The sequence below is a fragment of the Danio aesculapii genome, chromosome 20 (genome assembly GCF_903798145.1).
Source record: "Danio aesculapii chromosome 20, fDanAes4.1, whole genome shotgun sequence".
In the NCBI taxonomy this organism is placed as follows: domain Eukaryota; kingdom Metazoa; phylum Chordata; class Actinopteri; order Cypriniformes; family Danionidae; genus Danio; species Danio aesculapii.
The window spans coordinates 31,370,525-31,395,250 of record NC_079454.1 but is presented as its reverse complement, the minus strand read 5'-3'; the positions used below and the strand labels follow the sequence as shown (position 1 = coordinate 31,395,250).

The window sequence follows — 24,726 nt, the reverse complement described above, 5'->3', positions numbered from 1 at the left end:
AAGGTCAAGAACCTTGGTGTGACTCTGGAGTCAGATCTGAATTTCAGTAGTCATATCAAAGCAGTTAGTAAATCAGCATATTATCATCTCAAAAACATTGCAAGAATCAGATGCTTTGTTACCAGTGAAGACTTAGAGAAACTTGTTCATGCTTTTATCAGGAGCAGGGTGGATTACTGTAAGGCCTCCTCACTGGCTTTCCCAAAAAGACAGTCAGACAGTTACAGCTCATCCAGAATGCTGCGGCCAGAATTCTGACCAGAACCAGCAAATCAGAGCACATTACAACTGTCCTCAGGTCTTTAAACTGGCTCCCAGTTACATTCAGAATAGATTTTAAAGTATTATTAGTTGTCTATAAATCACCAAATGGCCTAGGACCTCAAAACATTACAGATATGCTCACTGAATACAAATCTAACAGATCACTCAGATGTTTAGGATCAAATAAACTAGAAATTCTAAGAGTTCAGTACCTTTACTGAACGAGCACTATGCTACGTCCGACAGATCGCGCTATTATGTTTATCTTGTCTTTTTCATTCTTTTATAACACATTTTATCTGCTTTATGCTTATTTATTTTATTTTTTTACAATTTTTATTATTTGTTTTTATTTTTCTTATACTTGTTTCTTTTATTCCTATTTATGTAAAGCACTTTGAAATGCCACTGTGTATGAAATGTGCTATATAAATAAACTTGCCTATAGTGGTTAGTAAATAAACCTAGCTATAGTTGGTCAAATAAACCTACCCATACAACATCAAGTTCTGCATTTAGTTTGTCCAGCTGTTGGAAGTCGTCTTTGTTGATTATGACCCCACCACTTTTAAGTCTCCAGCCATTCAACTTCCAGGTCTTTACCCAACTTGTGACACCTTTGACAAGCCAAAAAAATAAATTAACAGTGCGCCAGAAGAAAGTCAAAGACTAAATTAATTTTTTAACCAATCGTAAAAACATTGGGTCATTTTAATTTTTGAAATGCATACTGCATTTTTGTTTATAAATAAATGAATTAATAAATAATAAGTTAAAAAACATGTTTCTTGAATCTGATTGGCTGATAGCCGTGCAATATTCTGCAAATAACAGCAATCGTTCAGCCTCTTCACTCTTCAAGCAGAGGGCACTCTACAGTTTGACAAATATTGCTGCTGTTGGAAAACAATGTACTTTAGGTTTTTACTTTAGTCTAGAATGTAGTTGTTTAGACTGCAACTATGCAATTTATAAGGATAGTGCCTATTTTAAAATATTTATAATTTCAGAGATTTAGTGAATCGGCCGCCATTATTAGCCTGTCTTAGCAGACCAAAGAAAGTGATGGTTGATTTTCAGCAAAAAATGGCGACAGAGACCGCATAATAAGCCCTTAGTGGGAGAAAAACTGTTTTTCTTAACATAAGTCTCAACCTACAGCTGAACAAATCATTATAAATCAGGTAAATGACATTCTAAGTCCATCTCTCTCTCTTTTGTATTTTGTAGTATTGTACTTAAACCACAGAAACTGGTGGTGTTTTAGCTTTTTCGGGGTTAATTATTGTGATATCCTGATTGCAACAAAGAAATACTGGGAAATCTCTGTAGATTGATGGCATTTTATGCCGGTCAGCCTCATAATCTTAAAATGTGAGCAAAAATTACCTGTTTTGTCATTACTTTAGACATTACACAAGAGAATCATTTAAATACTAGTTCTAAAGTGACGTTGGTGAATAAGCAATGGTTTCTGCTGTTCTGACGTCACCTGTAGATGTGAATGAATGGCAAAAAAAAGTAGTTCCTCGTACAGAAGGGTTTTTTAGACTCTCTGTTTTTGATTTTCTTTTCTATACACACGATTATGCTGTCGAACTGTTGTATAATTTATGATCAGCATTCCTTTTATATATTTTAAAAAGTGCTGGTCAGAATAAGCAGTCGTTTCATTTTTATAAAAACCTATTTTTACACTAATTATTACATTATTTCTACGATATTTTATTTAACATTTTGTTTTGAAGTTACATTAAAATACTTTAATGAATCTTTACTTGCATTTAATAAAAATGACTTTAATAAATAATTTGATGCAAGCACTAAAACGTGATCTCATTTTTAACCCACTGTAAAAAATCTGCAGCAATTATTACTCCATTTTTCACAACTCTATAATAATATTTCTACTTAAATATTTAAGTTAACTAAACACATAATTTTAAGTCATGCACAAACATTGACTTTAACATGAAACACCACACTGGTACATATTCTAATGCTGAATTTTAAGTTATTTACAGTGTAAATAGACAAACAAAAAGCAGGGAGTGCATACCATTAATAGTGAACTTGCTGTCCGTGTATAGCACAACCTTTTTAAAACTCATTTCTTTGGCTTGCTCAAGTGCCTTGCAAGCAGCCTGTGATAAAACACGTAATGATATTGTTATCAACAGCAGCGTACAGGAACGAACACTGTATGGGGTCACCTCACTACTCTTACCTGTAATTCTGCTCTTTGGTTGGTCTGCCTACCTGGAAGCCTCTCAGCCACATTACTGAGCAAACAATTAGAAGTTAAACCAATTAAAAATAAAACAATTTAAAAAAACTATTAAACTAATTATTACTACTTTTTTTGCTTTTAAGTGATGATTTACCGTGGATGATCACGGCCCCAATATACACCAATTCCTGCACGTGCTCCATGTTTACCATTGCCTGTGCAGCAGCCATCAGTGTACACCACTACAGCATCACCTGGAAGACATTACAAAACAGGCTATTTCACATTACTTTGGCCAAAATTGTGTAATTAAAAACCTTACAGTGTCATAATTGGTTTACAATTATAGAATTTAATCCACTTTACCCTTTGTAAAATAATAGTATCACCACAATATGGAGCATGTATGTTACCCATGTATGTAAATCCATCACTACTGGTTGTTCCAGTCTTTGGCTGTGGGACCTCAATGAGCTTCACTCGTTTCGGACAGGACGGTCTTTCATCCTCAGTCTCCTCATGGGTCCTTTTACGTCCAAAAGACACAGCCATTGAGGAACAAGGCACATTTCTAGGAGGCAGGACCTCTAATTCACATCCTTAAATGCAAAAAAATATATAAATTATAAATCACTTGTAGGCGGCGCAGTGGCGCAGTAGGTAGTGCTCTCGCCTCACAGCAAGAAGGTCGCTGGTTCAAGCCTCGGCTGGGTTAGTTGCCGTTTCTGTGTAGAGTTTGCATGTTCTCCCTGTGTTTGCGTGGGTTTCCTACCGGGTGCTCCGGTTTCCTCCACAGTCCAAAGGCATGCGGTACAGGTGAATTGGGTAGGCTAAATTGTCCGTATTGTATGAGTGTGTATGAATGTTTCCCAGAGATGGGTTGCGGCTGGAAGGGCATCCGCTGTGTAAAACATATGCTGGATAAGTTGGCAGTTCATTCAGTACTGAATGTTTTAGCATGCTATCAATATATGAATGCAACTTATGTAGCACTTATGGAACACTTCCCACATGTGTTGGTTTAAAATGTAGATTCAGAATCAGAATCAGTTTTATTGCCAAGTGTGCTTCACACACACAAGGAATTTGTTTTGGCTACAGAAGCTTCCAGTGTACATAAAGTGACAACACAAAATAAATCTGAAAAAATAAAATAATAATAATAAAAAATGATGAACATTAAACAGATGCGGTTAGTGAAGAAACCTGGATGTTGAGTTGTATGTACAGATTGTTATAAATATACAGGTTATAAGGTGCTGTGTACAAGTGCGAATGTAGAAAGTATTGCATTGTATATTGATATAAAGTGCTGTGTACAAGTGCGTATGAGAAAGTATTGCACATATTTATTGCACAGTAGGGGAATATTTAATATTTAGATTGACTAAAGCATTGACTAAAGCATTACATTCCAATGCAGATGTTTTGATCAATTTTAATTTGTAATGTATATTTTTAAGAGACCATCAGCACTTTTCATTAACCACCAGATCATTTAATAAACTTCTAAAGCACAAAAAAGCCACATCAAGTAAGTTGAGCCACTTCAAAGAAGGCACTGTTATTAAAAATCTTTTTTTTGTCAATACAGTTACAGATGGATGACACTAAATACAGGTGTAAATACAAAACGTTTTGTGTTCATCCATTTTCAATTATCTCCAGAAGCAGACTTATTTTGTAGTGCATATACTCACATGCCTACTGATCTAATTGTTAGATGAAGTATTGTTGTAGCATAAATGTACAGCGTACTGTATAATAAGCTTTACTATCTGAACTTATAAGTTTGGTTAGAAAGTTTGGTCAAGACTTTCTCCTTTATAATATATTTTCAGAAAAGCATTCTTTGCCATTTCTTAATGGCAAAGAATTAAACCACACTGAACTGAGCTAAACTGAACTGAACTTAAACACTACAAACTGAACTACACTGTTCCTATTTACTGTGACCTTTTATGTGAAGCTGCTTTGACACAATCTACATTGTATAAGCGCTATACAAATAAAGGTGAATTGAATTGAATTCTAAATAGTCAAAACATTATGGCAGCCAATGACTATCAAAGTACAACACTGTTCATAGTCAAATAATAGTGCTAATGCTGTTTAAGTCACATCTGATTTCAGACCGAATATTCAAAGTATCATGGTAAACACTATAGGGAACATGTGACAAGTTGTCACTGAATGAATATGCGAATATAAAACCAACTTTACCTCTATATACATATTTGTGACAAGATATTCCTGATATTTGACATGTTTAAGATCTAAAAGCATTGCACGGCTCACCCATCTCTTCTGGATACTTATACACCTAAAAACCTTGTATTGTATTTTTATGAATTGTATCAGAATAGAAAATCTGTCATTAAAAGAAAAGTGACAGTTTTGATATTACCATTTGCTCCCGCAGAAGATGATGCACCGGAATGGCTCCTCACAAAGTCCAAAGCATCCTGTTCCGAGGCAAACTTCTTAAAACTTGCAGAAGGAAATTTATCCACTTGATGTTTACATTCCTCCCTGTAATAAATAAGCGACAGATGGTCACGCAATGCAACGCGTCAATCACAATAGTAAATAGAACATATAACTAACGTTAGACAGCTAAAGGCTCACCATGTTTGATACACTCCAGGTTTAAATCCTTTCCTCACAGCGTAGAAAAAGTTTCCTTTTTTGCCCATGTCTTCTGCGGCGTTGCATAGAGTCCTGCGTACGACATTAAAAAAGCCAGGCAATCTCAGCATAACTTGGTCTCTTGCTCAGCGCAGAGGAAACATTATAACATCGATTGTAAGTGGGATTTCATGTCAGCCAATATAATATCAACCTGACAGAGACGTCCAGGATTTAGTGGATATGAGTTTCGTTTCTGAAACATCCACTGATTGCATGTGCTGTGCACCTCCTACCTCTACATAAGCTGTCAGCTGACAAACGACTGCTTCTTCTTGCGTTATTGCCTTTTTCTTGGTGCAATTGCGCCACCAACTGAAGTGGAGCGTAGTGGACCCTGACGTAAGAAAATAAAACCAGCAATTAAATCATTACATTTAAATCATTAAGTAGCAGAGCAGAAGCATAATCGATCCTATTCAAGTATGTGCTCCTAAGACATAATTCGAAAACATACAGTACAGTTCGATTCAATAAGATATGACTTGAGTCGACTCTTTTAGTGAAACGCAAACAAACGGCGTTGTTCGACATAAATGACTCGGTTGAACCAATTTTAGTGAGTCAAACAATGCAGTCCAATGTAAACGAGCAGTATTTTTTTATTTCTAGTCAATTATCAGTGAAATAAATATTAAACCACAATATTAAACAAAGCATGAATAGTAACAGTTTTAACAGATTTCTTGTGACTAGACCACAGACTAAATAAGTTTACGTTGAAATGGTATTTAAGTAAAGTTAAAATTGGGTTTACTTTAGTATAGTTAAATCTATGTATACACATTTCCAATAAATAACATGAGGTTTATACAGAAATTACAGAAATAATAAATTCCCATTAATCTAAAGCGATTTAACAAAAAGACATACCCATAATATGGAGCAGGAAACCTGCAAAAACAAATAAATAAATAAATAAATAAATAAATGCACAAATATATAAATACATTTTTAAATAAATCCATAAATTCTTGCATAAATAAAACATTAAATGAATAAATATGCAAATAAATAAATGTATATAAAAAATCCACAAATTCCTGCTTAATACATATTGAATAAATTATTAGTGCAGGCAGGTAAATAATTATATAAATTACACGAAATAAAATGCTAAACTGTAAGTTTATTTTCCCCTCATTCAAATGTTTATTAAAATAAACTTTCAGTTTAGCTTTTTTTATTCCCCTTGTGTAATTTATTTAATTATTTACCTGCCCGCACTATTAATTATTTATATATTTATTTATGCAGGAATTTGTGGATTTTTATATAGTTATTTATTTATTTAATTATTTGCATATTTATTTATTTATTAATTATTTTATTTATGCAGGAATTTGTGGATTTACCCATTTATTTATTTATTTTTACGTATTTATTTATTTAAATTATTTATTTATTGTTTTGCAGGTTTCGTCCTCCATACCAAAAGTGAGTAAGATTCAGTAGAAATTTCACCGAAAGAGCAATCCAGTTAAAGTCACTCTTACATTTCTGTAAAAATAAACAAATAAATCTCAGAATTATTTGATAAATTGTATTTGTAAGGAAACTTTATTTGTAAGTAAAACCGAGGACGTGACAAAACATACGACCATTTAACATAATCAAAAGATTGTTCCAATAAGAGATAGAGGAGGGATTTGAGGAAACAAGATCCAAAATAAAAAGACCTACTAAATTGATTATGAACAGGCGCTCTCTGCCCTCAGCAATTCCCGTCATGCAACAGGACAACGCGCTTTTACCGGCCTCTCGCGAGAATACGGCCTCTTCCCAGGCCGTCGTTGAAAGAGGTAAGTTTACTGAATTTGCCAGCTATGTGGATCTCACATAAAAATGTCTAAAATAAGTAACATTTGTCTTTTAGCGTAGGCTTTACATGATGTTTACACAGGGATGCGTTAGATGCGACTGATTTAGAGGATGGATGGCTGCATTACACATAAAAATTTACACATTTAGGATGTGCTAGCAGCCATGTATGCACTACAGTATCGCCGTGACCCATGTGCTGCACTAGGATGGTTTGAAAATGCTAACAAGTAAATTATTGTATGTATGAGACCTAAATTTGTAACGGTAGTGTGCCTTTAATGAAATTTAGTGATTCCGTATTAGTAAACGCTAGCAGCATGCTAAGAACACACTTGAAGTTAGCTGAGACTGCTTAACGATAGCGCTTGAATTGCTGAGAATAGCTTAAGATAGAATAATTAAGTCGGAGGTTAATGTAGGTTTAAACTCTTTTGACTTCTGCGAATTACAAATCGAAGTGTTTTTCATGATGTAACATGACAGCGCGCTATTTATGTAAGAATATTTAGCTTTAAGTAAACGAGACCAAGGCTGTCACTTTCTAGGAGTCCTCATTTTTTAATAAGGAAGGTTAATTTGGTTTAAGTAACATGATGGAAAGTTAAAGTTTCACTTGTGAGTGCACTTAAGCTATAACTCAATTACTGTGACGCATTGTCATTCTAATAAGTTATTTGTGTGTTTCAGACACAGGCCATGTTCAGTACCAGCGCGAAAATAGTGAAGCCGAATGGCGAAAAGCCAGATGAGTTTGAGTCTGGCATTTCCCAGGTATCATTTGACAGATTCTCCAGTTTTTCGTGTGTGATGTGCATCTCTAGCATTTTTTTGTTTTGGAACAGTTTTACAGCAAGTCTTTTTTTTTTTTTGCAGGCTCTTCTGGAGCTGGAGATGAACTCTGATTTGAAGGCTCAGCTGAGGGAGCTCCACATCACTGCTGCTAAGGTAAAGACCATGTTTCATCATACTCCTTCAGATCATTGCAATTGTGAAATTAAAGTGTCCCTTTATACTGATTTAAATCTTTATTTTTTGGAAGGTCGGTAGAGTATGTTTTCTACAATAGAATAGAGTACAGGTGTCAAACTCTGTTCCTGCAGGGCCATAGCTCTGCATGGTTTTGTTTTAAGTAAACTCACCTGATCAAATGAATGAAGTCCTCCAGACTTGTTTTAAACCTCCAGGTAAGTGTATTGAAACAGGATTGGAACTAAACTGTGCAGGGCTGTGGCCCTCCAGCAACTGAGCTTGACACCCCTGGAGTAGAGCATCCAAGGTGAAGGGCAAACCATGAACATTCTCAGTGCTTCACATTTCTGAGATTCTCAAACTTGTCAATTTCTGAAACGTTTGTTTCTTTTACACCTACTCTTGAGCTTATGTATGCAAATGGAGTACATCCTGCATGCACTCTTTTGAATACGGTTTTAAAAATGTGCACATGGACAATTCTGTAAGATTCTATTTGCTGCTTTAGTCATTTTGTTTTTTGTCACTCTGGAGTTTGTCTAAAACTAGCATGTTAACATGCCAACTAAGATGTTTGAGTCATGCATAATGCTTGTGGCCAGCAATTGAAGACCATAAGCTTGCATTAAGTTGGGGCTCAGTGACAAGCAAAGGCTGCGATTCTCACGCACCTCTTCAGATGCTGCACCATCTGAAGAGCAAGTTCATTCTTTGATTACTTGATCAGCTTTAATGCATAATATATGCTCCTTTGTGCAGTTATAAACTAGAACTTCCTAGCAAGAGCAACAATACATGCCATTAAAAGGAAATATTGACAAGTATAATGGGGCACTTCAATTTCAGTTAGCGGTCTTGAAGTAACAGCTGTTTAAACTGACAGTTGACATTGACATATCCAACGTGGACATCCTGTGAGATGCCTCTCATATGGCTCTGTCCGTGTGGCGTATGGGAGCGTAGCACTTTAGTGTTGTGACGTATAGTCCCATTCCACGACGTTGGATAGCAAGCTTGTCCCCGGCCTCTGGCTGGTGTGGACGGCGTCCTGTATATTCCTACATCTTCCCAGAGCCCTTTGGGCCATTACTGGGGAGGTAAACCATGCAGTGCACACAACCTGAAATGTAAAAATGTCAAACTTGCTGAATTTGCAAATGTTTGCACTTGAAAGTTAACTCTAATCCTTCTCTTTCTGTCAGGAAATCGAGGTTGGTGGGAGCAGGAAAGCCATCATCATATTTGTGCCTGTGCCCCAGCTGAAATCTTTCCAGAAGATCCAGGTGAGGCTCGTGCGTGAGCTGGAGAAGAAATTCAGTGGCAAGCACGTGGTGTTCATTGCACAGGTAAGACTCTTTTCAGAACATCTCGTTTTCTTTGTAGATTTGCAAGTTGCACTTTGTTGAAGCAAAAACCGTCCCTAATATTGAATTATTTTGAAATCAGTTTCTTTAACATTTGTTAACTTTGGATCCATTTTATACTATTGTTCTTTTGCTTGGAGACATGTCCAATCAAATGCTGTCTAAAATGTAAATTTATGCCATGTCTGCAAAATAATTTCAGTTTAAGTCTAAGCACAAGAACTAACTCTCTGGCAAATGATTTCTTGGTCTCAAGTCTGATTTTTAGCATTTAAATTTAATGACTTTCCAACGTGGACATCCTGTGAGATGCCTCTCATGTGGCTCTGTCCGTGTGGCGTATGGGAGCGTAGCACTTCAGTGTTGTGACGTATAGTCCCGTTCCACGACGTTGGATATTAAGCTTGTCCCTGGCCTCTGGCTGGTGTGGACGGCGTCCTGTATATTCCTACATCTTCCCATAGCCCTTTGGGCCATTACTGGGGAGGTAAACCATGCAGTGCACAGCCCCTTTAAAACGGCTATGGTCTTTGTTTTTGGCAAAAGAATTTGCATTGACTTGAAAGATAATAGTCTGTTCGATCTTGTCTTCCAGAGAAGAATCCTGCCTAAACCTACAAGGAAAAGCCGCACAAAAAACAAGCAGAAGCGTCCCAGGAGGTAAATGTCGTCTTGTTGCATTTTGGAAGCTGTTTTGCACAGTCAGGGTTAGTAGTGCTTGCTTTTCAATGTGAGTTTGCCTAATAAAGTGGTTCTCAATTGCAATCCTCAGGCCTCCACCCTGCACATTTTGTATGTCTCTTTGATAAGGATCTGTTCACTAATTGATGATCTGAATCAGGTGTTAGGGAAGACATAAATAGCAGGTTGGGGGACCCCTGAGGACCGATATTGAGAACCACTGGCCTAATGTGCTTTAAATTACATGTTACTATATTGAAAACCAACGTGGACATCCTGTGAGATGCCTCTCATGTGGCTCTGTCCGTGTGGCGTATGGGAGCGTAGCACTTCGGTGTTGTGACGTATAGTCCCGTTCCACGACGTTGGATAGCAAGCTTGTCCCTGGCCTCTGGCTGGTGTGGACGGCGTCCTGTATATTCCTACATCTTCCCAGAGCCCTTTGGGCCGTTACTGGGGAGGTAAACCATGCAGTGCACAATCAACTTTCATCTAGGAATTTTCACAAGTCTAGATGCCATGAACTTTTGAGTGGGTGAATGGGGAACTTCACATAATCTGTTGCTTTCCTTTCAGCCGAACTCTGACTAATGTGCATGACGCTATCCTCGAGGACCTGGTCTTTCCCAGCGAGATTGTTGGTAAAAGGATTCGTGTGAAACTGGACAGCAGCAGGCTCATCAAGGTCCACCTTGACAAGGCACAGCAAAACAACGTTGAACACAAAGTGAGTTAATTTATTCTCTCCAACCCCCAAAAAAAGAAAACCAACGTGGACATCCTGTGAGATGCCTCTCATGTGGCTCTGTCCGTGTGGCGTATGGGAGCGTAGCACTTTGGTGTTGTGACGTATAGTCCCGTTCCATGACGTTGGATAGTAAGCTTGTCCCCAGTCTCTGGCTGGTGTGGATGACGTCCTGTATATTCCTACATCTTCCCAGAGCCCTTTGGGCCATTACTGGGGAGGTAAACCATGCAGTGCACACTAAATATCAAGTATATGTATTTTCATCTACGTTAAAAGACCATTCTTGTTTGATCTGTGCTGTTCAGTCATTCTCAGATGGCTTTATTTCTTTTGACTTTGATCTTGCATTTTTAAAACTGCATCAGTTACATGCATTGGGTTAGATCGGTGTACATTTTAACAGATTTTTGTCTTTTTTTTTTTTTTTTTTAAATAACCAAGTTTTTTTTTGTGGCCTTTATTTTAGGTTGAGACCTTCGCTGGTGTCTACAAGAAGCTCACAGGAAAGGATGTGATATTTGAATTCCCAGAGTTCCAACTGTAAAGTGCAGATGACAAAATAAATTTGTTTACTGTCACGTCCTTGTCTTTTCCGTTTTTGGCAATTGTCTTCATGATCAAATATTACTCTCTGATCAAACGTAATGTTAAGTGGTGATGATGATCTACATATTTGGACATACTTTGTTATTGGCTGCACAGTTATGTAGCAGGGTTTTGTTTACTCGTATAGAATAAAAGCTATAAATAACCCAATGTTGATGTGGTTCAAAGAGGCATGTGTGGTGAGGACACAATTGACTAATAAATAAGTAATTCTCTTCTATCATCTACCCAGATCCCTTTGCCATTACAGGGCTTCTAAAGGAATAAGGGCAGGCCAGCAGTGGGTAATTTAAATATTTTTTCAGACTTGAGTCAATCTAATTAGAGGTACTACAGTTATAAAAATCTAAATACTGTAAGCAGTTACTGCTTCCGCTATGGACATAATAGCCTATTCTTGTGGGGGTATATATATATATATATATATATATATATATATATATATATATATATATATATATATATATATATATATATATATATATATATATATATATATATATATATATATATATATATATATATATATATATATATATATATATATATATATATATATATATATATATATATATATATATATAATTTATTATTATTTTTTTTTTTAATGAAAAATGAATGCACAACGTGTTACAGCTCAACAGAGGGCGCTGCTTTTCTGCAGAGATTTAGTAGTAATATGATATATTGCTACCATGAAATAAAAGAATGGCAGCTTGAAGTTTTACTAGAACGACAAGTTATTCAAATTATTATTAGAAACGAGCTGTGTTTTAAATGATAGAAAGACAGTTCATTCTGTACCAGGCTATATTAATATTATGACTGGTGTTGATAACGGGAAAGGACTTTGCTCTGTTAAACAGTTTGTTTTTGAAGCGGGTACTAAAAGATTAGTTTGTCAGCCTGGTAGATCTCAGATCTTCATCTGGCTGCTTGGGTGCTTATAATATTAAACGAGAGCTGAATTAAAATCGAGCACTAAAATATTAATCACTGTAATCATGGCAAAACGACAAGTGCAGAAGGAGACCAGGAGTCAACCACATTTCTTACAGTTCAACAACCTCGCGTGCGAAACCGCTGGAGGAAAGGTAAAAATCTGTTGCCGTGCTATACTTTGCTTTTTGGTCACACTTTACAACAATGTTCCGCTAAGTAAAGAGACATTTCATCCTAAAATTAAAGGTCTTTCATTTACTCACCCTTATATTGTTTCAACCTGTTTTAGTATTTTATTATTTTTTTGTTCTGTTGAACACAAAGTAAATAGTTACAGGTTATCAAAATTCTTGAAAATTATCGTCATTTGTGAACAAAGAAACTCCAGTAATGGGTGAAAAGATGACACTTTATTTCTGGTTGAAGTATGCCTTTAATGTATTTATTTACTAAACATGAACTAAGAATGAACAATTTAATTAGTGAAAAGTAGTTTTAAATACGGGACATAGAAATGTACATGATCTGTCCCTGAAATAAAAACATACAGTGTATATTTTATCCCAATAATTTCTAAAATGGATTGATAGTTGATTTCTGTGAGTTGTTCTGTAAAGGAATATGCCATTCAATTGGTTCTTATTTTTTGTTCTTCATTAAAAACACTACAAATGTACAAACCCTGTTATTGCCCTTGTCCTCAGCCCAATTGAACCTACAGGTTTTGTTATGCTAAAAACTTATTTAGAAGAAAAAAGAAATCAGAAATAGCAAGTTTTTAGTTGTTATCATTCACATCAATTGATAATAAAACATGATATTATAGATAAATTATTCAAATAAATACTACAAATATATAAAAAAAATTACAATTTTCCTCATGTTTCTGTCTGTCCTGTCACATTTGCTTTAATGCGTGCAATATACGTCATGACAAGACGTAACAATGCGTTCTATCGTTAAATTCTATGATCTTATGCTGCTTTTTGTATGCTTTTTTTTGAGGACGACAAGCTTAAGTCAGGCCCTGTCTAATTTTTTATAAGTGGAAATTTACGTTTCTGGTAGATTGTCCCATACACTGCGAGTTAGCATTAACAAACTGAATGACTGTATTTTCATTAACGTTAAGCTGTGTAAATAATGTAGGTTATTCGTGTGAGTAAATGCATTAATGTTACCTTATTGTAAAGTGTTACCAAGATTTAAAATGTGCAGATATTTTTGTCTTTGGTGACTGAAATACAAAAAGTACTAACATTGTCATTATTAAAGGTGATATTTGCCACAGATGAATGGTTTGCCCCTGCTAGAAATCTTTTGAAGGTAAAATGCTTATCTAGTAATATTCATGTTTTTTGAGTATTCTCTGTCATTAAAATATGTTGTTTACCCAAAGAGAGATCCTCCTGAATTCATAGCCTCTGCATTTACTGAATTCGGCAAATGGATGGATGGCTGGGAAACCAGGAGAAAAAGAATTCCAGGTATTAGTTTCACAAATCAAAGCCGAGTGTTCGCCTCTAAAAGTGTGAAATAGGTCTCTGTGTGTTCCTCATTTCTCTCTAATGAGCTCCAGCTCCACTGAGCCTGAATGAGTTAGAGCAGAATAGCTGCAGGCTAGTTCTTTCTCTCATCCATCCAGCCTCTCTGAACATCTGTACAAAGAACGCATGTAAGAAAGATGTATCGCAATACTAAGACGCTTCCTCATCTGATCAAGCTTCCAGGGCATGTTTTGTAATCTCAAATAGTGCTCTGTCTGTTCTTACAACAGATTTGGTGATCTCATGAAAGATGTATATGTCTTACTATTAAAGGTCACGACTGGTGCATTGTGCAGTTAGGAGTTCCAGGAATTATTCATGGATTTGATGTGGACACATCCTTCTTTACAGGGAACTATGCCCCATTTGCCTCTATTCAAGCCGCGTGTCTTGGTAGGTATAGATGCCCTCACAGATTACCTTAAATTGATAGTCCACCCAAAAAATCACACAAAAATGGAACTTTCACCCACTCTCAAATGCTTTCCAACCTTTGTGATATTCTTTATTCAGATAAAAACTAAAGAAGATATTTTGGACGAAGCTGAAATCCTGCAACCATCGGGGACATTCTTAAAACGTTTAAACGTGAACGTGAAAAAAGCTTAACGTGGCTTAATGTACCTAAACATCAACCAGAGAAACTCAAATTTCTGTCAAACGTTTCTTGTAATTAACCCTAACTACTGTAAAAAGAACGAGTCCCAATTTCATAGATAAAGGGAAAAACGTCACGTTAAGTTTTTTCTCCCCCATTGAAGTCCATTGTAATGAAAAAGCTTCACATGGCTTAATGTACCTTAACTACAAGTAGGGAAAATCCAATTTCTGTAAAATTTTACTTGTGATTAGCACTAACTACTAGCAAAAGAATGAGCCCCGTTTCCACAGCTTAATAGTGTTAAGCATTTTCTACTATGTTGTTGTGGGGATGTCAATGACATGCACAATCACATTTTTTTTACAGCAAGTGTTAATCTATTATAAATTAAAATGTGATTTTATGAACAGCCTTTTGAACATTTTTCAATGGGGGAGAAAATGCTTAACATGATATTGTTCACTATCTATGGAATTAGGGCCTGTTCTTTTGACAATAGTTAGTGTTAATGACAAGAAAACGTTGACATAAATTTGGGTTTCTCAGGTCAGTGTTAAGGTACGTTAAGCCACGCTAAGCTGTTTCCTTATAAAGGGCTTCTATAGGGAAAATGCTTAAAGTGATATTGTTCACTTGATACACTAAAATAAAAGCTTGTTCTTTTAACAGCAGAAAGTTTTTTTCATGATTAGATTTTCATAGAAATTTGATTGTCTCTGGATGTTTTTAATTTAAACCAAATTAAGCTCTTATAATGGACTTCAATGGAGATAAAGCGCTTAACGTGACATTGTTCACTTCAATTACAAGTAAATTTCATCGATTTTTGATGTGCCCCACTTGTTGAGGTATGTTAAGCCATATTAAGCTTTTTCCTTTTATAATGGACTTCAATATGGAAAAACCCATAACGTGATAATTTTCACTCACTAAAATTAGTGCTCATTCTTTTGACATCAGAAAATGTTTGTCGTTAATAAAATTTGATATAAATTTGATTTTCCCTGCTTGTTGTTAAGGTACATTAAGTCACGTTAAGCTTTTTCCTTATAATGGACTTCAATGGTGGAGAAAACACTTAACGTGACGTTTTTCCCTTTATCTATGGAATTGGGACTAGTTCTTTTTACAGCAGTTAGGATTAATTACAAGAAACGTTTGACAGAAATTTGAGTTTCTCTGGTTGATTTTTAGGTACATTAAGTCACGTTAAGCGATTTAGAATGTGCCAACCATTGACTTATATAGTAGGAAAAAAATACTATGGAAGTCAATGGTTACAGGTTTCCAACATTTTTCAAAATATCTTCTTTTGTGTTCAAACAGAAGAGTGAAACTCATATATTAAGTCAATTGTGAGTAAATGATGGCATACTTTTCATTTTTATGTGAACTATCCTTTTAATAAGAACTAATAAATGTCACATCTAAATTAGATCAGATGCCATCGATCGCTCTTGAAGGAGATCGTACCGGCATGGCAGCTTCCACAAGCCAGTTTGAAGCTGTGGCTCAGGTGTGTTGAATATCATCCAGTGCACTAGATTTTCATGCATGAAGCCTAGAGTGTGTTTCTGTGGCAGCTGTGCTCAGTCTGAATTTATATTGAACAGCTTAACTCAGACAGCTGGGAGGAAGTTGTCCCGGTGACAAAACTGAAACCAGGATACGCTGACACATGCCATAACTACCTGAGTGTCACTTACCCGCACAGAGTTACCCATATCCGCTTCAACATATATCCAGGTAAAACACCTTCTATAGCATGAATCATGCGTGTAATAAAAAATAAATAAAATCACAAAACCGAGAATGTGATCAATCATGATAGTACAAAAATAAGAATAGGCCTGTGGGGAGATCTGAGCAGCATCTAAGAGTGCCATTTATTTTGTGAAAGGATTTTTGTTTAATTTATGTCACTTAAAACTAGAGTAGCTTCTGTGTTTTTCACATCATTTATGTGGTGTGTTATTCACTTATTTTTCTGACCTGATCATTTCTTGCTGAAGGTGCATATGTGAGAAGATGTTAGCATGTTTTAACACTATGCTTAACATATATCTAGGTTTAACATGTTGATGGCATACTAGCATTGTTTTGACATGTACAGTAGTTGACTATTGCTAACATAAGTCATTTCTACCTTGTTAGCATTTTAGTAATTTTTCTAGCATGTTCAGCATTGTTAGCTAAACAGGTTGAATGTTGTTGCTAGGATGTGCCTGCTATGTTTCACATTTAGCATGTTGCTAGCAATATTAACACATTGGCAAAAGTTTTAGTGGTTTGTTTTTGTTATTTTTAATCAGTCAAATAATGATGTGTCTTTTAAAAAAATGGCTGAATTGCAGAAAACAAAATAAAAGACACTGAATTATTGGTACTTTCATTATTGCACACTGCAATTCAACATGGAGAATTTTTCTATAGGAAATATTTCACATACTGTTTCATTGTTAGAAACGTCAATAATCAATAGGCTATTCATTCACCCCACAGTTTGTTTCCAAAATTTTCACTATTGTTGTCACCGACAATAATCAGCAGACAAATTTCACCGAATGTTATTTTGTTTTAGAAATGCGCTTCCAAATATTCTATGGATAAAATTTGCCAGAATGTTTGACATGTACATCTGGCAACTGTAGTACAACACGTGACCTCCATCTTCAGTTAGTTGTTTATCAGAAGGTGAAGCAATCTTTTGTTTGATGGAAAATTAAAACAAAAAGTAAAGATGCCAAATAGCCCCCTCATAGCATCATTTGCTAAGAAGCGATGAGATGATTATTAGTGCATTTTTATTAATTTATTTATTTGATAAGACTTAATAACTTTAGTTTTCAGTTCAAGTTTTTAACTTTAATTATGAAAGTTCACAGGACGAGTTGTTAATTGTATGTTTATGAAATTCAGAAGTCTAATCAGGACTTTAGTTGTGATTTTTATATTTTGTTGTTCACTTGAAATGTCAGTGCGTGTGCATTTATCACTAAAGCTTTTCTGTGAGTAGTCAAGTGATAAAAATGTTTGTGGCACAGAGTTTGTGATTCCGTTAGCAATGCTACTACTTGTTTCTTTAACTTTCTCTCTTTGTTTGGTGTGTTTTGTATTCATGAACTCAGTAGTAGGGATATCTGGGTCCAAATCCGACCCAAATCCAAAGCCAGACCCAGGGAAAACTGTCAACTTTAACCTCTGGAGCACTCAGCATGGGAAAACAAAAACACTATTCTTTTACTCTCTGAACACCAGACATCAGTCACTGATGTATGTAACGGTGACTGTTTCACACACACATATGAACTAAGTGTACCTACAGCTTACATTTTTGGAATACACATTGAGTTGTAATGGTATAAGAGGTTTGTGGTATGATAAGCAGCATTTTGTAGCACTGTACTAGCATGAATTAGCATGTCACCAGTATGGTTTGACTTGCTGGATGTTTTAGGTTAAATGCACTGTAAAAAGTGATTAATATACCTAACTTAAAGTTAGTAAACCCATTGCCTTAAAATAAATAAACAAATAAACAATGGAAATAATTATAAAATTAAGTCAACTTAACATTTCCAAGTTATAATCCATTACTAATGTTTTTAAGTAACTAATAACTTTTTACAGTGTCATCTGTAAGCTCTGCTGACCCCCCTAAGACAATCATGACGTGCTGACCAATACTTGGAATTTGTGGTCTGCATTTGATCCATCTAACTGCAGCAATGAAAACAAACCTAGTGTGCAGTGGCCTTGTTGGGGGTTCACACACATACAATCCCTGCTGGTGCCTTGGACTTTGTGTTCACAAACTGTCCAACTGTCTAACTATTAGACTGCAGCTGCCCTAAAAGAAACCATCATCAAATTTGTAATTTAATGATTATAAAGGGAATTCTATTGAATTTGATGAAACTATAATAATCCTGTGGGTTGCTACTGGTATTTAATTTAATTTTTGCCTTGGTGGTATGTTAAAACCAATAAATATGCTAGAAACCATTAAAATAAAAGTTTTTTAATGTTTCTACTGGTATTTGTAGAGGAAATCAATGTGATGTCTGTGATAAAGTTTCTTTTTTCAGCAAGGAGAGTTCACTGTAAGAAAGCATAGTTCCTCAAAAAGTAAGTAAACAGTTGCCTTGTTAGCAACAAGATGACTACTTAATAATGACAGTAAACTGAGTGTAAGTTGATTAACTTTTATTGTTATGCACATAGTTAATTTACTTAATATCTTAAAGAGTTGAGTTTATTTCTATGTAAATACAAATATTACTTTTAAATGTGTTTGAATATATTTTACTAGGGGCCTATTTTATTTATATTGTGTCTAAAAGCAATGAGCCGCATTGCTTCCTTGCAATTTCAAGGCACTTTGTGCATGTGCTTTCTCGACGTCTGTCATTTTAATATAAGGGAAATTATTGTGCTGTATGTGTACCTGCCTTGGATAACTGGTTGCTCTCATTTTTCCTCCCACACACTACACTTCACAACTAACTGAACTGAAAGTTTGACAGATTGCTTATTGAAAGTGAGGAAGAGTAGGGTCTGTCTGCGGACTGCAAGAGAAGGCCATAATATGAAGTAGGAGCGAAAGTCGACATCAGAGATCCTATTGAACCACATGAGATGCCAAAATTAGATGTTGCTGACAAGATGGTGCTGTGCTTAATCAATGATGTAGTCTGATGATGTACTGGATCAGGTCCAATGCATAGTGGACGTTGTAACATGCATGCGTAAACTGTTGATTCTAGAAATTAGAATTATTTGTAACATTTATTCAATTACCAATTACATTGTGTGTGTAATTAACATATTTATAACATCACAGTTATTAACCAAGATAGCAAAGAATTCTGGCCTAGATTTGGCATAAACCTGGCACAGCAGGCATTCATCCGGCACTGGCATACAGCACGTGGGCCAAACATGGTCCTGGTTTGACAGAGGTGGCACCATCTTTAAGGCGGCACACAATACTTAGGGCCAGATGTAAAATGTAGTATTTGGCCCAGATGTTATTAATATGTGGACCATGTAAGTTTAGCCTATCTTGACCCACATTTAAAATAATTATTTATTATTTTCAAATGAAGGAAAAAAAATTCTACCAATCAGGTCGCTTCGAGAAAAAGCACTCCCATTGCACGTCTAAAGCACAATGATTCATGGGTTTACAAATTTCATTGCAGTCGTGACACACCAACATATCTGGCCCAGTTCAGGCTCAGTTATGGGTTATTAACTTGGTTGAGACTTGGCCCAGATATGGTCTGTGCTTGGCCCTTGTTTGAAGCCAGACTTGGTCCAGTCATGTACAGTAATTTACTGCGGCATGTGGCCCAAGCAAAAGCTGATTGTGTGGGCCAGAGATATTTTGCTATGTGGGAACGTCTTCACTTGACTCACAGCTAAATCTCACAGAATACATGTGCACAATGTCCACAATGTAATGTATCTGATTGTTCAGACTTCAACGAGAATATATATATATATATATATATATATATATATATATATATATATATATATATATGTATATATGTATGTATATATGTATATATGTATGTATATATGTATGTATAGTTGAAGTTAGAATTATTAGCCCCCCCTTTGATTTTTTTTCTCTTTTTTAATTAATTAATGTTTAACAGAGCAAGAAAATTTATACAGTATGTCTGATAATATTTTTTTCTTCTGTAGAAAGTCTTATTTGTTTTATTTTGACCAAAATAAAAGCAGTTTTGAACTTTTTAAAAACCATTTTAAGGTCAATATTATTAGCCCCTGTAAGCTTTTTTTTTCTTTTTTTCGATAGTCTACAGAACAAACCATCGTTATGCAATTACTTGCCTAATTACCCTAACCTGCCTAGTTACCCTAATTAACCTAGTTAAGCCTTTAAATGTCACTTTAAGCTGTATAGAAGTGTCTTGAAAAGTATCTATTCAAATAATATTTCCTGTCATCATGGCAAAGATAAAATAAATCAGTTGTTAGAAATGAGTTATTAAAACTATTATGATTAGAAATGTGTTGAAAAAATCTTCTCTCCGTTAAAGAGAAATTGGGGAAAAAATAAACAGGGGGCAAATAATTCAGGGGGGCTAATAATTTTGACTTCAACTGTATATGTAGGCTATTCCACATAGTTTAGGCCCCAGAAATCAAAAAAATATATAAAACAAACTTTTTATTAATAAATATTCATAGATTTGATTGTCAAGTTTGTGAAAAAACAGCCAACGTAAAAATGACACACTTCAGCTTTAAAGATCTGTTCAATGTTGGCAGATGGTGGCACTGCAAGACTAAAGGTTTATGGCATTGGGAAGAAGGACTGGTCCAGTGTGTCTGGTCAAGACTTGGTGGATCTCGTAGCCTTGGTCAATGGTGGTGTATGTGTTGGCTTCAGTGATGCACACTATGGGCACCCACGCAATATGATTGGTGAGCGATTCCTTTGCACTCACATTTTAGGAAACATCTCAGAAAGGCATTACATTTTATTACATTATATTCAGCTGAGCCAAGAGAATCACCTACAATGCAGACTGCTTTACAGACAACAATCTATACATTCAATCAGTATCATAAAAACTGTTTGGACTGTTTCCCAGAATTCATCTTTAATAACATCCTGAGATGGGACAACCTAAATCTTCTACCCAATAAATTAGTTATGGTCTAGTAAATAACTCTTTGGAGAAGATAATAAAGTAACATGAGAGATTTTCATGAGGTCTAGATCAGCATTTTGTGATTGTGTAAATGTATGCTTCTCTTTAGGTCTAGGGATGGCTGAAAACATGGGTGATGGATGGGAGACGGCCAGACGTCTTGATCGGCCCAGGGTTTTAAAGGTAAAAGCACTCTTATCATTTTAGGAAACATCACAGTGATCGATTGATCCATCCCATCTCGTTTTGTTTTTTTCAGGAGGATGAGAAAGGCATATTGCAAGTGCCAGGGAGTGAGTGGGCCATTTTCAGATTAGGACATCCTGGCATTATAAGTAAAATTGAGCTGGACACCAACCATTTTAAAGGTAATAAAATGTTTTTTATATTGTATGTACAGTACCAACAAAAGTTCAACTAAATTGTTCCATTTTTTTGCTTCTCTTGATATTTCCTCTTTTTTAAAATTTTGTATTTAATATTTTTCTATTACATATAACATATATTTGGGTGTACTAGTTTTTGGACGTTATTGTAAGTTATTTTGTTAGATAAGCTCCAGATTTCACTTTAGTACTGACTAATGTAATGTAAACAAACAAATATAATATTGTATCGCATCTTATTAAATATAGGAATTTGAAAGATAGATTTGTGAGAGGTGTACTATATGCTGAGCACTTTACAATTATGGATGTACACTGAAAAAAATTATTCAAAGATGATTCCTTGGATTTACAAATTTTTTTTATGTTAAGTGGTTGTAAACAGTTTATTTGGGCTGAATTTAAACAAACAAATTAAGTTGAACATTATTAAATTTAATTTGTTTGCTTAAATTCAACACAAATAAATTCTTTGCAACAGTTTTGCATGCAACACTTTTTTCAGTGTATCTAAACATTCAATTGTGGTAAAATAAGAGACATTTCTTTAAAAAAGTGCTGTCATTTAGAGCATTTTGTGACATAAAATACAAAGGTATCAAACATGTTTATATAACGTACACAATACCAATGTTTTCAATTCAGAAGCGTTAAGAAATGAATATTTGGGGCACTAACCCTGATTTTTCTATTATAATAAAAATGTGCTATTCTGACCAATTGTTGTTTGTTAAATCTTAATCTTAGGTCTAAATTTGACAACATTCTTACTTGAAATTTGGAGGAAATGCTGTCGATAAACAGTAAAACAATTATAAATTATAAACATTTTACTCAAACCCATGTCTAACAAATTTAGAGGATCTGAGAATTTTAAAGAAATAAACGACCTATTAAAAAACAGCAGTTTGGACTCAGGTAAAAGTCTCTAGATTGTTTGTGTGGAGAATAATTTGATTCTTGCTTGTTATATACAGTTGAAGTCAGAATTATTAGCCCCCCTGCTTATTTTTTCCCCTAATTTCTGTTTAACGGAGAGAGGATTTTTTAAAACACATTTCTAAATATAATAGTTTTAATAACTCATTTCTAATAACTGATTTATTTTATCTTTGCCATGATGACAGTTAAAAATATTTGACTAGATATTAGAATAATTCTGACTTCAACTGTATGTATGTTTGCCAACTTTTCTTAACTGATGCAGTTCACAGCTTTTTATTTAAAATAAAAATTTGATTTGTCACATGCACAGTAATACAGTGCAATATGCAATATAATATACAACCACCCATAAAAACCTTAAAAGCAAAACTAATATTAATAAGAATCTAAATTATGAAGTATAATAAGTAAAAACACAGACGATTTTAGATATAGAAATAGATGTTATAGAAAATAAGAGCAAATATTCACCTTATTCTCCGTGTACGAGCAGGCTCAGCCATCTGAATCTTTTTGGCTTGAGACTTCTGGTCTCCTTCACTTCCATTTATTTTTAGACCTTAAAAACAGCTCGTTATGCTGCTTGATTTTGCAAACTGACATGCAAACACTTATTTGTTGAGCAAGTAGTTTGACCGTTTTCTGCCTTTTATTATTCCTAGTCATTTGTCCCATAGGCAACTGAATCTGAAGTTCTAAAGCAATCGCAAAAACAAGTGCACTTCCACATTGAAGAATAAGGTCAATAGAAAACATCTTAGCTATACAAACAAACAGAGAAAACACAGAAGTGTTAATAAAGTGCCTGGTGCATAGAGAGGAAAGTGTACAGGTGGTTCAACAAGCCCACTAACCTGCATTAAGAACACTCAGAACTACACAATATATGACTAGGGTGTGTGCAAATGTGCATGATTCTGTACATAAGTATCTGTAAGTGTCGAATTCAAATTTCTAAAATAAAAAGAAGTCTGAAGATGTATCCCTTCGCCATATTGCCAAGACTCTAAACTTTTTGCTCTTGTTTAAAATGTGCTTTTTTAAAAAAACAACCACTGTCCTTAGGCAATTTCCCAGACTCCTGCAGGATTGAGGCCTGTAGTTTGACACAGGATGAGGAAAACAGCTTCATTCACAGCCAGTGGAGCTCAGACAAAAGCCCCATGTGGAATATTCTACTTCCTCCTCAGAAGGTAAGAACCTGTCTTGTAACTTCTCTTATTGTGTTTTCAACTTAACTCATGTCCGTTTTCTGCAAATGTGAGGATGGTTTATCTGTTCTAGATGAAGGCCCACCACAGGCATGTGTTTTCTGGGCCGTCACTGGTGCATTCTGGACCTGTGTCTCACATAAGGATGGTCATCGCTCCTGATGGAGGCATCAGCAGACTCAGAATCTGGGGCCGACCGGTGTCCAGCCATCAGATAATCTCTAAACTGTAATGCATGCATGTATTTGCAACACAGTTAAATCATCCTCAAGATTCAAGATCATAACACTTACTGCTGTAAAACAGATCGAAGCATCGAGTTTGTAATTGTGTTTTAAAGGGATCATTCGTCCAAAAATGTTTATACTCCACTTGTTTTAAACATGATTGAGCTTCTTTTTTCTGTTGAACACAAATGAAGAAGTTAGAAATTGGTAACCATCGAGTTCCATATTAATATTTGTTCTACTATGGATGTCAACGGCTCTCTACTGTTTCTCTCCAACATTTTTCAAAATATCTTCTTTTTGAGTTAACAGAAAAAAAAGAAAGTCATAAATGGTTGGAACAAGCATGAGTGAACGTTAATTTTTAAGTGAACAGTTCCTTCATTAACGTCTCTGGAGACACCGTGTTCCAAGAATAAACTTTGCACTTACCTAATTAGTCTTGCTGTGGTATAGTTTGTGAATTTATTGTCACGACAATACAACACTGTCATAAAAGACCAATAAAAGAAAAACCTAACTCATCTTTCCCTCATATATTTCACAGTCTGACATTTTTGATATAGAAATACGTTTGAAAGTACAAATTATACTTTTAATGCAATTTATTATTAATCTGTCTGTATTAATGTGTATGTTTTGCCCACATCTGTTTGTAATTTTTTTAATTTGTGATGTAAGTTTGTTTAGACTTTCTTAATCCCAAAGGGAAAGTCCCGCCACAGTAGAGCTCTCCATACTATAAGATAAATAAAATAAATGACACATATAAAAAGCTAACAATATTAATAAAATTACATT

At 35.1% G+C, this 24,726-nt stretch overlaps 3 protein-coding genes and 4 non-coding genes across 7 annotated transcripts; 6 read left to right on the top strand and 1 right to left on the bottom strand.

The window, feature by feature from the left end:
• Window positions 1–717: 717 nt before the first annotated feature.
• Window positions 718–5,412, bottom strand: rnaseh1 (ribonuclease H1). Its single transcript, XM_056481346.1, has 7 exons — window positions 5,123–5,412; window positions 4,902–5,026; window positions 2,908–3,093; window positions 2,649–2,748; window positions 2,492–2,546; window positions 2,324–2,408; window positions 718–881 (listed from the first exon to the last, which is right to left on the bottom strand). Exons 1-7 carry the CDS (start codon window positions 5,251–5,253, stop codon window positions 733–735), a joined length of 831 nt encoding a protein of 276 aa, XP_056337321.1. The 5' UTR covers window positions 5,254–5,412; the 3' UTR covers window positions 718–732.
• Window positions 5,413–6,948: 1,536 nt separating this feature from the next.
• rps7 (ribosomal protein S7) lies at window positions 6,949–11,346 on the top strand. The gene is made up of 7 exons (XM_056481652.1): window positions 6,949–6,984; window positions 7,694–7,777; window positions 7,880–7,951; window positions 9,178–9,321; window positions 9,935–9,999; window positions 10,597–10,747; window positions 11,235–11,346. Exons 2-7 carry the CDS (start codon window positions 7,703–7,705, stop codon window positions 11,310–11,312), a joined length of 585 nt encoding a protein of 194 aa, XP_056337627.1. The 5' UTR covers window positions 6,949–6,984; window positions 7,694–7,702; the 3' UTR covers window positions 11,313–11,346.
• On the top strand, window positions 8,874–9,094 carry LOC130213944 (small nucleolar RNA SNORA73 family). Its single transcript, XR_008835591.1, has one exon. It is a non-coding gene; the product is annotated as a small nucleolar RNA SNORA73 family (small nucleolar RNA).
• Window positions 9,628–9,848, top strand: LOC130213946 (small nucleolar RNA SNORA73 family). The gene has a single exon (XR_008835593.1). It is a non-coding gene; the product is annotated as a small nucleolar RNA SNORA73 family (small nucleolar RNA).
• On the top strand, window positions 10,283–10,503 carry LOC130213945 (small nucleolar RNA SNORA73 family). The gene has a single exon (XR_008835592.1). It is a non-coding gene; the product is annotated as a small nucleolar RNA SNORA73 family (small nucleolar RNA).
• On the top strand, window positions 10,788–11,008 carry LOC130213947 (small nucleolar RNA SNORA73 family). The gene has a single exon (XR_008835594.1). It is a non-coding gene; the product is annotated as a small nucleolar RNA SNORA73 family (small nucleolar RNA).
• Window positions 11,347–12,138: 792 nt separating the features above from the next.
• On the top strand, window positions 12,139–24,460 carry allc (allantoicase). Its single transcript, XM_056445607.1, has 11 exons — window positions 12,139–12,468; window positions 13,592–13,642; window positions 13,716–13,803; window positions 14,137–14,256; window positions 15,901–15,980; window positions 16,078–16,210; window positions 20,771–20,926; window positions 21,266–21,339; window positions 21,416–21,524; window positions 23,553–23,680; window positions 23,772–24,460. The coding sequence occupies exons 1-11, from the start codon at window positions 12,379–12,381 to the stop codon at window positions 23,928–23,930; spliced, it is 1,188 nt and encodes a 395-aa protein (XP_056301582.1). The 5' UTR covers window positions 12,139–12,378; the 3' UTR covers window positions 23,931–24,460.
• Window positions 24,461–24,726: the final 266 nt, after the last annotated feature.

Excerpts from the sequence above, each read along its gene's own strand:
- rnaseh1 (XM_056481346.1), bottom strand. The coding sequence starts at position 5,253 with ATGCTGAGATTGCCTGGCTTTTTTAATGTCGTACGCAGGACTCTATGC. Across the intron at positions 2,547-2,648 it reads TGGGGCCGTGATCATCCACG|TAATGTGGCTGAGAGGCTTC; the intron begins GTAAATCATCAC and ends TTGTTTGCTCAG. Across the intron at positions 882-2,323 it reads CAGCAAGTTCACTATTAATG|GTGTCACAAGTTGGGTAAAG; the intron begins GTATGCACTCCC and ends GGCTTGTCAAAG.
- rps7 (XM_056481652.1), top strand. The coding sequence starts at position 7,703 with ATGTTCAGTACCAGCGCGAAAATAGTGAAGCCGAATGGCGAAAAGCCA. Across the intron at positions 7,778-7,879 it reads TTGAGTCTGGCATTTCCCAG|GCTCTTCTGGAGCTGGAGAT; the intron begins GTATCATTTGAC and ends TTTTTTTTGCAG. Across the intron at positions 7,952-9,177 it reads TCCACATCACTGCTGCTAAG|GAAATCGAGGTTGGTGGGAG; the intron begins GTAAAGACCATG and ends TCTTTCTGTCAG.
- allc (XM_056445607.1), top strand. The coding sequence starts at position 12,379 with ATGGCAAAACGACAAGTGCAGAAGGAGACCAGGAGTCAACCACATTTC. Across the intron at positions 13,804-14,136 it reads CAGGAGAAAAAGAATTCCAG|GTCACGACTGGTGCATTGTG; the intron begins GTATTAGTTTCA and ends TTACTATTAAAG. Across the intron at positions 16,211-20,770 it reads CCGCTTCAACATATATCCAG|ATGGTGGCACTGCAAGACTA; the intron begins GTAAAACACCTT and ends CAATGTTGGCAG.